Source organism: Salvia miltiorrhiza, chromosome 2, assembly GCF_028751815.1.
Source record: "Salvia miltiorrhiza cultivar Shanhuang (shh) chromosome 2, IMPLAD_Smil_shh, whole genome shotgun sequence".
NCBI classification, from domain to species: Eukaryota; Viridiplantae; Streptophyta; class Magnoliopsida; order Lamiales; family Lamiaceae; genus Salvia; species Salvia miltiorrhiza.
In genome coordinates, this window is record NC_080388.1 from 10,869,454 (window position 1) to 10,882,152 (window position 12,699).

The window sequence follows — 12,699 nt, forward strand, 5'->3', positions numbered from 1 at the left end:
CAAAAGAAGAAGAATAAGGGATCTGAGGGTGGTCGACGACGATGGCGACTTTGCCATCTCTGGTAAACCAGAGAGGTGGCGTAGTTGATGACACGCACCCGTCGCATGGTATGATCAAAATACCTGTGTAGGTCCCAGACGGACAATACACGCTCCTATGCCCACAACAGACTGGCTAGTCTTAGTAGCAAGTATAGGGTCGAATCCCACGAGGAGTGAGGAACCACTTTATTCTCAGTGTACTCAACCTATTGTAACCTGCGCAATTAAACTAAAAAAAGATCAAATATAACAAGGGGTAAGATTTGAGTTAGGTCTTGATTATTGTCGATATTGGTTTCGATCATAAACATTGGGGCGTTTCAAGAGATTACTCTTCACACTTGGGATGGTTGAATCCCTTGTAGTCACTTGGTCCGAAGATCACACATTCTCCGGTCATAAGGCAGTGCTTCACTTCTCCTTAGGTAGTAGTCATGCCCGATACTCTCCAAGTATGACCCTCACCAACCTTATCTCCCAAGGTCCCCGACTCCGTACTTTTAGTAACACATGCCTCCCGGACTCAAATATTTCCGGCTTGAAGGTCGACCGGTCATAGGAATGCTACGACACAGTAGTCGATTTCCCCGTTTGATAAACATGGCTTTATGTCTCGTCACAGTTGATGGGTAGTTGTTAGAGAAGCCCAAGACCAAGAAAGGACAGTGTATCCCATCAATCTTTACCTTGCCTTTCGGATCTACAACACCTTTTATTGATGCTGCTCAACTACTCGGTTCTGGGTATACTGGTTGTCACGTCCTGGTATACCATGACCTTTGCTTGACATGGACAGCCCTTTACCGAACGGAGATCACCCGTTAGGCTCCTACTGTCCATGATTCGGCACAAATCCATTCGAAACCACTAGACTCAACCAAAAGCATAAATACCTCATGAAAGATTTACATATCGACAACAATTATTTCCTCTACTCAAATTTCACCAAGGAGACTACTCACACATATTGAAATACACAAACACTAATTGAAATGTATTCATAAAAACAAACACAATGCAAAGTAGGAATAGATAATAAACAAAATACCCGGATCGAAATGCTCGAGACCGTCGTCCTTGCGATTACAACTACTAAAAGTGAATAAGTGTTTGATAAACTAAAGAAAAATATAAATGGGATTGTTTCTGAATGTAAAATGATAAAGTTCAAATGTAGCTTAATTGAAAAGGTTCTTTCAAGAGTCAAAAGTTTGCCAAAGTTCTTCCCCCGTTGCACATCTTCATCTTTAAATACTGATGATTGGTAGAAGGCAACCCTAGCTGCACCAGCTCTATATCTTCATCGAGATCTTCTTTCCTTCTTTAGCTCAATCTTTGATTGATCCGATTGAAAATATTTTCCAGCTGCAATCTTGAGTCAACCTTCCCCTTTTCTATATTCTTTCGGCTCCTTCTCTATCCTCCTGTAATCTTCCATCAAATCTTCTTGATTTACTTTTTTTTTTTGCTTCGGCTGGTTGCTTCTTCTGGTAGTGGTCGAACGGATTGCTTCCCCGGGTTTGGCTCATACCAGGTGGTATGCTTCGGGATTCTCACATCTCACTGAGGGGTACTACGCCTCGGCTCCGTGTTGGTAAACATGACATGCAATCTGGGCTGGTAATGCCCATTCCGACCACGTTTCTCCATTTTGCCTCTTACTGGACCTTCCTCCTCCACAATATCATTTTTTTCGGAATGACCTGAACTGACTCAAATAAAAGGGAAAAATAGGGTCAAATGGCCCAAAAGTCGAAGACGCATCAGTTGACGGCGGGAAGGCGTAGATCGGTTGATGTCACCAGAAATAGGAAGAGAGTGGGGGCCACGAATGGAGGATCTAGGGCTCCACAGCAGCGGTCTTCCGGCCGTGCGATCTTCCAGGCGGTGTCAATGCCTGGATCTGAGAATAGATCCGGAGGGAGAGATGGGGAGTAGGCCACGATTTGGGTGTATTCTTTCACGGTAAAAAGGTAGGCGGCATAGCGCGGGGTGGGCCGCGATTTGTCATCCCACACGAATCTCGACGAGCCTTGTCACTGGAACGATATGGCAGATCTCTGCAATCTCCATTAATGACCTCGAGATTTGTCTGCAACTCTAGATTTGTGTTGGGTTGAAAACTAGATTAGTGGTGGTGGGATTGTATGGAGATTTTCTTGGATGATGGCTCCAAAAACTGGATTAGTGGTGGTGGGATTGTGGATTAATTGTGGTGGTGGGATTGTGTTGAGATTAGACACCATCGCCGGAAAAGAAGGTGAAACAGCGGCCAACAATCATCCCCTCATTTTTTAATTAACTCATTAATTTTGGTGGGCCACACTCAATTCAAACATAACAATCAATTTCTTAATTTTCGTGCTGAAAAAAAGTGACCATTAATATTGGGATGGAAGGAGTATTAGAGTTCACTAATCCCCACTTGTGGTTTACTAATCCCCGATTAGAGGTAGATATACACGGCATCTCGCATCATACTTTTTTTAAGTTCACACTAATTAGAAATTAGTCATCCATAGTTAGAACTTTATTAATTTTCAATTAGTATTTAATTAAATCTTAATTGTTTAATGCTGTCGCATGGTGCGGTGCAGTCATCCACACGAGATGAGTTAGAAGTTTATTCATTTTAATTAGAACATTCATAATGATGACTTTTTAACAGAACGTGGACGCATTTAATACGAAAGAGTTATCCGCCTCAAATTACATGAACTTTGGTCATTTTCACTTTGGCATATAAATTTCGAAGCTCTGGTTTCATTTAATTTGTTTAATTTGGTTTTACCGTGAACTTAATTGTAATTTTTTTAACACACACGATTTTTTAAGCTTTTTGAATTTTCTCACCAACTCGAAATCTAAACGATTATCTTGATTTTCATGTGGCTGCATGTGAGCTTCGGTTTGAAAGCAGTGAGAATTTTAAAAAAGAGTGAAGTTCATGTATTTTGAGATAAATTATAAAGTTCATTTTCAAAATCACAAAAAAGATATTTTGGGATAAGTTATCAAGTTCATATACAAAAGTAAATACAATCCAAATTTTTGTTTATTTTGAGACAATTAATTATCATAATACAAAATAATTACAATATATAAAACAAATCTTAATGAAAATATCGAAAATGACTGGAAAACCCATGCTCATGAAAAGTAGATATGATGTGTGCTGCCTTACCGAAACTGGTAAATTTGACATTTACATTGTTATATTCCAAAAGAGTAGCTAGTTGACCTCTCTAATATATATATACGTTTGAAATGTCTTGTTTATTTTGAATATAGATATTAAGGTATAGGTGATTTCAGTATAAAGTGCATTGTTTATAATAGAATTGAAAATTAAAAAATACCCCAGTCTCGTGAAGCTTGAGCAGTATTTATTTTCGAATTGTTCCGTAAAGTTCGAGCATTTTCCTTATATGACAAAATTGTTTCCCTTTTGTGTGCGTGTGTTGGCCAAGCAGTAAGAGGTTAACCCTAAGACCAAAGGTCTTGGGTTCGAGTCCCCTCTGACGCGCCCTTTAAATTTCTTTATTTAATACTGTTAAATTATAAAAAAAAAAGTTCTTCCCTTTATTCACTTTTTCACATATCACACTTAACACATAAAATACTACTTCATCCGTCCACTCTAATATGCTCGTTTTCATTTTTGGGACGTACCCTCCCTCTTATCTTGGAACATTTGTTTTTGGCACAAAGATTAAGAATAAGGTGCTAAGAGTGTAAAGTTGGTGGAGACCATTTATTTGATAAGTGTAGAGAAGGTAGACACCACATATTATTTTTGGAAAGTGCCATTATAAATAGGACAAACAAAAAAGAAAAATGTGTCAAGATAAGTGGGACGGGGGGAGTATTTAATTGGTGTGGATCACGCCACTTTTCTCATAAAAAATAAGTTTCTTAATCTTTGTGTCCAAAAGAAATGAACCTATTAAAGTAGAACGGAGAGAGTAACTCTTTAAAACTCGTGCCAAAAAGAAATTGTTCAAATTTCGCGGGACGAAGGAGTTACTATTTTGATGTAGTTTGTCTAAACAAGTAAAGATGAGAATGTTGAAAATAATTTTTGTTGGCATATTATATGAATTATTTATAAATTATGTTCAAATTGTTTGTTATGTGTTGAGTGCCCCAAAATGAAATGAGATATTTCGTACTTCATTTGTCCATAAAAAAACTAAATTATTGACGATACGAGTTTGAATAAAATGTGAGTAAAGTTGTCAGTGAAGTAATTAAATATTTCATTTTAAATGTGAGTGTAGTTGTATAAATCTAGTATTTTTATAAAGTGTTAATAGGGGAATCTACCCACATTGATAAAACATCTTGCAAAACTACCCACATTCAAAGTCAAAGACCGAAAAGCAAGTTTGATGGTGATGGCTTGCTTGGTTTTTTGTGTAAAAGTTGATGATGATGGAAATTGTGTAAGAGTTGTGTAAGAAAACAGTTAAAATTGGTACAAAATGTGAGAAAATGTGAACTCACGTCACTTTCATGCATTATAAGATTAAATAGATTTGAAAATTTTGAATAAATTAGGGGACGTTTGTGTGTTACAAACATTAATACGAAGGCCAAAAAATTCACGATTATGTCAATTCTTAATCAAATTTTTTTTTTGAAACCAATGAACCACTTATCCGCCAGTAATTCGTAGCCGGCCGCAGTAGCCGCTCACGTTTGTGACCGGCGGCTACTGTTCATCGGCTACTAATTACTGGCGGGTACTTGTGTTATTCGCTTCAAAAAAAAAATTGTTTATAATTAACATAATTGTGAATTTTTATCCTTCGTGAATTTTTATTGTTACATATGCATCGTTATTTTTAGATTTTTATTTAATTTTACAAGGGAAAATATGAGAGATAGTGAAATATTTACAGTACAAGAAGTACACATGGATGAGAAATATGAGAGATAGTGAATCTGCCAAAATTTGGATTATAGTGGGGGTAATAACACTCACTTTATGCATGATTTGATTGCACATAAAATAATAGACTTGCACATAAAATAATAAGAAATTATATACCAATTATTTTGAAATTCATATATTCGGAAATTAAATAATATTCTATAGCCAAAAAGTAAAGTATCCGCCATAAAATTATTTTTGCCATCAGTAGCCGCTAACAAAAAAGATAGGGCGGCTACTGGCTCCGTTGTACGATTTTCTGGCGGATACTGGGTCTGTGAGGCAGAAAATATCAGTAGCCGCTCGCAAAAGCCGCCAGGATAAATGACCGGCGGCTTTTGCGAGCGGCTATTTTTTACTGGCGGGTAATGTATGCATTAGGTTCAGAATTTTTTTCTTTTTCCAAATATGCTTAAAGTACAATTTTTTACATCCTCGTATTACTGTTTTATTATACACAAACTTACCTTCATTATTTTCAAACTTAGGGCATTATACGTCAATCATCTTACAATAATTGCACATTTATCTGATTTTGTGCATTTTTAACTACCTATCTTATACATTTTCTTACACAATTGTACTTGTGTAAGAAAAGTGTAAGAACTTTTACAAAAAACCAAGCAAGCCATCACCATCAAGTGTACTTTTCGGTCTTTAACTTTCAAAGTGGGTAGTTTTATAAGATGTTTTATCAATGTGGGTAGATTTAATTCCAATCCTAAAATAAATGGAGGTGATAATGATAACTTTTTAATGAATGAAGTGAAAATGGAATTATGACAAATTTTCTGTTAATGAAGTAAAATGATCTAAATTGAAAAGTAGCAAGTCTTAAATGGGACCGAGATGTAATAATATTGCTATCTCCTATCTCCTTAAAATATTTGAAATTCCTGTAGTTGTTTTGGACTATTGTCCGTACCGCAGACTGTCACCACATAAATTTTTTTTTAGATAAGGTGGAGTTAGTACACACAGCTGTTTACTGAATCGTTAAATCATTTGATTCGTCTCTGCCATTTTTGCTATTTTTAGGGCCAAATAAATAACCATAGCTCGACTCATTATCTACATCCCTCTTGATTTTTGTCGTTTTCGAGGTTCTGTTCATTTTTTCGTTTTCGAGTTAGGTCGTTTTTGAGTTCTTGATTAATGTGATTTCTCACGAATTTTGCCACTCTCTTTCACTCTCACTCTCTCTCCCTCCTACTTTCTCTCTCAATCGAGGGAAATAAAAATGTTGCGGTATAGAAGCTCTAGTTCAACTCACTAGTTCCAAAAAAAAACATAAATTCTTTTATCAAACACCTCCACCAAATTTCCTAACTTTTAGCGGCAGAAATGGAAGATTCCTACGGTGGCTATAGCGGCGGCGGAAAGAAGGCGGTGGATCAAGCTGAGGATCTTCAAGAAGAGGAAGTGTGGGCAATGATCAATGCAAGAGAAGGTTCAAACTCGAGCTCCAAAACCAAAACCAAAAGCAAACGCGATTTCTCATCATCGTCATATGCATGGCACGTCGAAGGCGGCGGAGAGGAGTCCTCGCTGCCGCAAAGGGCGGCGCGCCACCGGTCCTCGGCCCCTGTGGAGATTCCCGACTGCTCCAAGATTCTAAAGAAGAACAAAAAGAAAATTACACGGGATGGAGCATGTGACGCACATAATTGTGATAGTAAAGTTGATGCAGAAGACGAGGACGAGGGCGAGGACGAGGCCCCTCCACATGAAGTGTTGGCTAGAAGACTTGCGAGAACAAGGATTGTTTCACATTCAATGTGCGAGGGAGTTGGGAGGACTCTCAAAGGAAGAGACCTCAGCAAAACCAGGAATGCTATTTTAACCAAGACTGGTTTTATTGAATAGATTAGCGAACGTATATGTCACTGTCATGATACTATTATTATCTATTTTCAACCATATCGATATGGTTAATTTAGTGTTAATTGTGTAGCACGTAGTAACGAAGGTGGTCTATTGGAGGCTTTTTATTAGGTGTAAAGGAGTATTTATTGAAGAAATTAATGGTAGGGTCCAAGGTTTTCTTTAGTCTTTATGAATGGGAGATTTGTAATGTTGGCATGTTCCAAGCATATGTAATATATGAAATGAAAAATTTTGGTTGATTTTTCCACATGGGAGAAATTTATAGGTAGCTTATTTGATACGGTGTATAAATGTTTGATCATTTTTTTATCGTTATTGATAAGAGTATAAGAGCATTGGTAACGCCCTACTCGATCCACTCTACTCGAGTAAGGGTGAGATCGAGTAGGGCGATGCAGCGTCGCCTTATTCGAGGCTTACTCGATTGATCGAGTAGCACTCGATCTTGTTTGATATAGGCGCGTGTTTACACGCGTTGGAATTAAAAACAAAAAAAAAAACAAATTTTAAAATCGGCAGAATTTTGGCATTTTCGATTTGTTTTTTGAAATTCGGTCCATTCGATCGTTTGGCTTTTTCCTTTTTTTTTCTTCTTCTTTAAATTCCCCTTTCTTCCATCTTTATTTCTTCCATTTCCACCATCTTCATTTCTTCCACTTCCATTTCCTCTCCACCATCTTTAATCTTCTTCCTCTCTCTACAATCTCCATGGATCCACACAACCCAAATATATATGATTTAAATTGGTGCCCCGATCTCTTCAGCGACTATTATCCCGATTTTACGGAATGTAACTTGGGGGATGACCCTCCAACCGGCGAGAAGCCGCCGACAGCCCATAGTGCCGCCAAATCAAAGAAAGGCAGTCGGAGGAAGGAAATCGCCTACAAGATCAAACATGACAAGCCGGCGCCGGAGGAGGAAGGAAGGACTATCCCTTATACCTACACCCTCGAGGAGACGGACCTTATCGTCCAAATTTGAACGGAGAAGACCAACGACTCCATCCGTGGGACCGATCAAAAGGGGGAGATGTATTGGGGACGGATTCTTGCCCGTGTCAACCCCCTCATCGGCGCCAACCTCAAACCCCGCCAAATTCAAGGGCACTGGGCCCGAGTGAGCTCGGATATAAGGCTGTGGGAGGCAATTTGGACAGAGACGAGCACCCGGTGGCCTTCTGGCCATTTGGACGACATGCTTCGGGACAAGGCCAAAATCCTTTTCAAAAGTAGGAGCACAACTAAGAGCGCGTTCAACTATTGGAACGCGTGAAAAATTCTCCGGAACAATCATAAGTTCAAGTCGATGTATCTTGAGGGCGACGTCCATTCCTCCAAGAGGATGAAGACTACAGAGACGGGCGAATTCATCACCTCGGCGTCTGGCGAGGAGATCTCGTCTTCCCAGCCTATGGGAAACAAAGCGGCGAAGGCGGCGAGAGCGGCGAAGGGAAAGTGGAAGGTGTCGCAGAGCTCGGAGCCTCCACCCGAATACATGGAGAGGTTGGACAGATCCGACCAGAACCTGAAGGCAATCACAGCCGAGTACGCCAAGAAGAACGAGCTGAAGAGGGAGGAGCTCGATATGAAGCTTCTCAGCACGGATACTACGCACATGACGGATGCACAAAGGATATTGCACAACTTCATGGTCCAAGAAGTGCTCAAGCGTCGTTGACTTATCTAGACTAAAATTTTAATTTATGTAGTTTTAAATTATGTCTTTATGTTTTTTTTTTTGTAATTTTTAGGATTTTTAAATTAATGCAATTTCAATTTTAATTAAATTGTGTTATTTAAATTTGAGAAATTAAATTTAAATGAAAAGCATAAAAATCAAAACTAAAAAAATTAAGTGGGCTATCAAGTAATCCCAATGCGGCCTCTTTACTCAATGTGGTCCCCTCTTATCAAGTAAGCTACCAAGTAGACTATCAAGTAGGCACCAATGCGGATGCTCTAACGGTATGTTCAATAAGTTATGATATGGCAAATATAGTTTAAATTAAGATATGTATTATTAAACGGTGATTACGGTACTATACTACAAATTTGCACGTTCTCTACACAATATCCACATTGGAGGTTCCCACCCCTCGAATTGTTCTGAAGGTACTTCGCTGAGCTCTCTTCCTGGTTCATATATAGCCCATTTGTGCTGACTGAGATTGCTGTTATGGCCTTACCAACTGCTTCTTTCGGTTGGCCTCATACCAGGTGGTACACTTCAGAGGTTCCAGCGCGTCGAATGGTTCTGAGGGTACTTCACCGAGCTTTCTTCCTGGGAGTTTCAGTCTGACAGGTTGGATAGTTTTGTTCCAGTAATTCTCATTCTAACCATATTTCGTGCAAATGCCCTTTTTTGAGCTTTGTCCTCCCGAATACCTGTTTTCTCCCCTAGTCGCCTCATAAAAGAAATGAAAAATAGGGCCAAATGGCCCAAAAGTCGAAGACGCATCAAAGCACGAAGGATGAATGAGAAGTTAGAAAAGCTACGAGTAAGAATAAGGGCAAGAAATCTCAAGAATTACCACAAAGAATTAGATGATGTTATCTTCCTTGAAGGAGAGATATGCATCTCCATGGCGATGAACTTAAGAATAAAGTATTGAGCGAACCCATGGAACCTTTATACTACCGCCCAGGAAGTACTAAGATCTAAAAGAAAATTCTGTTGGAGGGAATGAAACGAGATGTGACCTCATTTGCTGAAAGATGTCCTGATTACCGATAAGTTAAAGCTTTGCATTAAATCATATAGTCATTTTAAGTCTTTAAACTCATGAAATCAAGTTCAGCGTCGTGTTTGGAACGAATTGAGCCTTAACGAACCAATGGATATTATTGTCAAGTTGGATTTCTCGAATCCTTACGGCTTAAGCAAAGGTTATATTGAAAGGGGCATTTAATGCCCACATGACTCAATGCTTCAATGATGAAGGAATAAAAGTTTATATTGTCATTTTAGATTCACTGCCTATACGTTCAAATGATAGGTCTCCTTATGAGTTGTTTGAGAGCTCAAGAATGCTTTTAGAATGATAGTCGTAATAGCTCTGCTCGAACAACATAGACATGACTAGTAAGGTATCAATGTTCAATAAGATACATTTCAACGTAGAAGCAATGCCTTGTGACTAAGGAGTACCAAAATCCTTACTGGGAATTATCTCTCTGAGATAATAGGATGATATAGAGATAGACTTTGTTATAGGACTATCGAAATCAAACATAGTAACCCGGCTACATATGTCGAGAAGTGTGCACACTTTACACCAATCCCAATCACTCATGGATACGATAAGTTAGCCCAACTTTACGTCAGAAAGATTGCATGTTGCACGGAGTACTAAGGTCGATTATATCAGACAGATATTTCAAGTTTACATCCAGATTCTCGATAAGCTCACAACAAGAATGAGGAACAAGGTTAAAGTTTTAGTACATTCTTCTACCTATAGGTGGATAGTCAGTCTGAAGAAATACTTTAGACATTTAAAAGTTATGTTAAGGACAGTCGTGTTAGATAGAGTTGAAAGCTGATAACATATTTTGCCACTCCTCGAGATGCTTATGATAGCAGTTATAAAGCAACTATCGATTGGACGCCTTATGAGGCCTTATATGAGAGGAAATATGAATCGCCACCTTACTGGATGAAATGGTGACAAAAGAATCTTAGGGCTGGATACGATAGGCGTGAAACCAAACAACGTATTAAAATAGGCACGGGATAGACGAAAGTCATATGGTGATAAATATTGAATTGACGTATAATTTGTGACTAGTGAGTTTTTCTAAAGTTTATCCATCAAAAGGGGATCGTAAGATTCGGTATGAGGGTAAACTTAGACCCCATTTTATAGGACCATATGAAGTCCTAGAATGGATAGGCCTAATAGCTTACAGCTTACAGGTTAGCGTTGCTACTAAGCTATGGAGATATGTACAATATGTTACATGTGTGGCTATCAAGGGAGTATGTTTATGATCCAAAGAATGTGATCCATAAGGATAGTATTATCCTTAGTCTAGATATGAGTATGAAAGGGATCTGAATCTATCTTAGATCAGAAGGATTAGGTACTAAGGAATAAACTGATCCCGGTAGTCAAGATCCTTTAAGGACGATAGGGATAGACGACAGTCTAACGAGAAAAATAAATACACAGAGTTATTTTATGTGGTACAAATTTCGGGATGAAATTTCTTTTAAGAGGGATAGTATGTCATGCCCCGACTTTTAATTATTGATTAAAATCTTAATCTTGGTAATTAGGGTTCTGCATCCATTTAATAAACACGAATTTATTTAAAATTTGGCGTACTATTATTATATATGTGAATGGTGTGCTTAGAACATATTCTGAGTTCATTAGACATTTTTAAGGACCTAATACGAATGTGTTAAATAGAAGTCTTATGTTTATAAACTGATGTGTGTATTTTAGTTACCTAGTTTAGTGTGTGTTGCCGTGATTTTTATATGATTTTACATGGTTTGTGACATTTTGGCGCATGAATTAGATGGAATGAAGATGGACGCTAGTAGATATCAAGAGATAGTGGAAGTCGAGTTTTTGATGAAGAAAGCGTTGATTTATGAAGGAGTTTAGAGATTGAGTTTGGAAAAAATTGTTCTAATTTTTTTTATTGAGCTCAAAACTAATGCTCTAATTTATTTTGGGTTTTATTATTTGTAACGGCCGAAGCCCATATTTTGGATTAGGGCGGCACCTTAGGGATTAATTCCCTCAACCTTTAGTTTGGAACACACACATAGCCGCCACTTTTGGGGAGTATAATTAGTTGATTAGGTTAGACTTTTAATTTGAACTCATTCCTTAGGCATTAGACGAGGGCAGATCATTCTGGGAGCAACAATTTTATTAGTTTGAATTTCTTTTTTTTTTGCTTTTGTTACTTTGAAGATTGGCGGCTATTATTGAATCAAGCAGACGGTTTATTTTAAATTCAAGTGGTGACTTTTATTTTACTTGTAATTTATTTTCCTGTTTCATGTTTACTTTTATTTATTTGATTGTTTTTCTTTCAATTATGAGTAGCTAAACTTTTAATTCGACGAGAATAATGAAACACTAATTTATCAATCTGTGAGACCTAATTGGTTTTAAAATTGGTTCCTATTGATTTTGATTTATTCCTAGGGATTAAAGATAATTCCGATTTTGTTTAAGCCTGATCAACTTAGATTAAATTGGATTACAGTCAATTAGCACATCCAATCCGTAATTGTTGGAATAGGGCTGATTAGTGATAAAGCTACCATGTTCGTAGTAGGAATAAATTGGTGGATTAATTATTACCAGTATCTAGGATAATTGGTCTAAACTGGGTTCCTTCTTTTTATTGCTATTAGAATATTAAATCTATGACTGGCGTATCCAGCTAGGTTATATTTTAATAAGGGAAATAGGCAGGACTGACGTATCCAGCCGTCTATCGACACAGTAAGTAGGAATTGGGGTATGTCAGTGCGTATCACGGTATCTTATAACTAGTTGGTTGATAGGGATTAATTAATCTTTGCGTCGATGATCAGTGCTTTGAATTAGTGTGGATTTATTCTAGCCGAGTTACCTTTTCTTAATTAATTTCTAGAGTTATTTTAATTAATTTAAATTGCTTTCTTAGGTTAATTCATATTTTCCCAAAATTAAGGCGTGGTGGCATCACCAAAAATATAGGTTTTAGGGAATTGAATGATTTTACCTGCTCTCTGTGGGATCGACCCTGCTTATCATTATACTAATTAGTTTTGATAATTATGTAGGAATTATTTGGTGGAAAACGACGTCCAACAAATTGGCG

General features: G+C 37.7%; 1 protein-coding gene across 1 annotated transcript; it reads left to right on the plus strand.

The window, feature by feature from the left end:
* Nucleotides 1–5,986: 5,986 nt before the first annotated feature.
* LOC131013690 (protein S40-7-like) lies at nucleotides 5,987–7,107 on the plus strand. Its single transcript, XM_057941817.1, has one exon. The coding sequence runs from the start codon at nucleotides 6,323–6,325 to the stop codon at nucleotides 6,842–6,844; it is 522 nt and encodes a 173-aa protein (XP_057797800.1). The 5' UTR covers nucleotides 5,987–6,322; the 3' UTR covers nucleotides 6,845–7,107.
* Nucleotides 7,108–12,699: the final 5,592 nt, after the last annotated feature.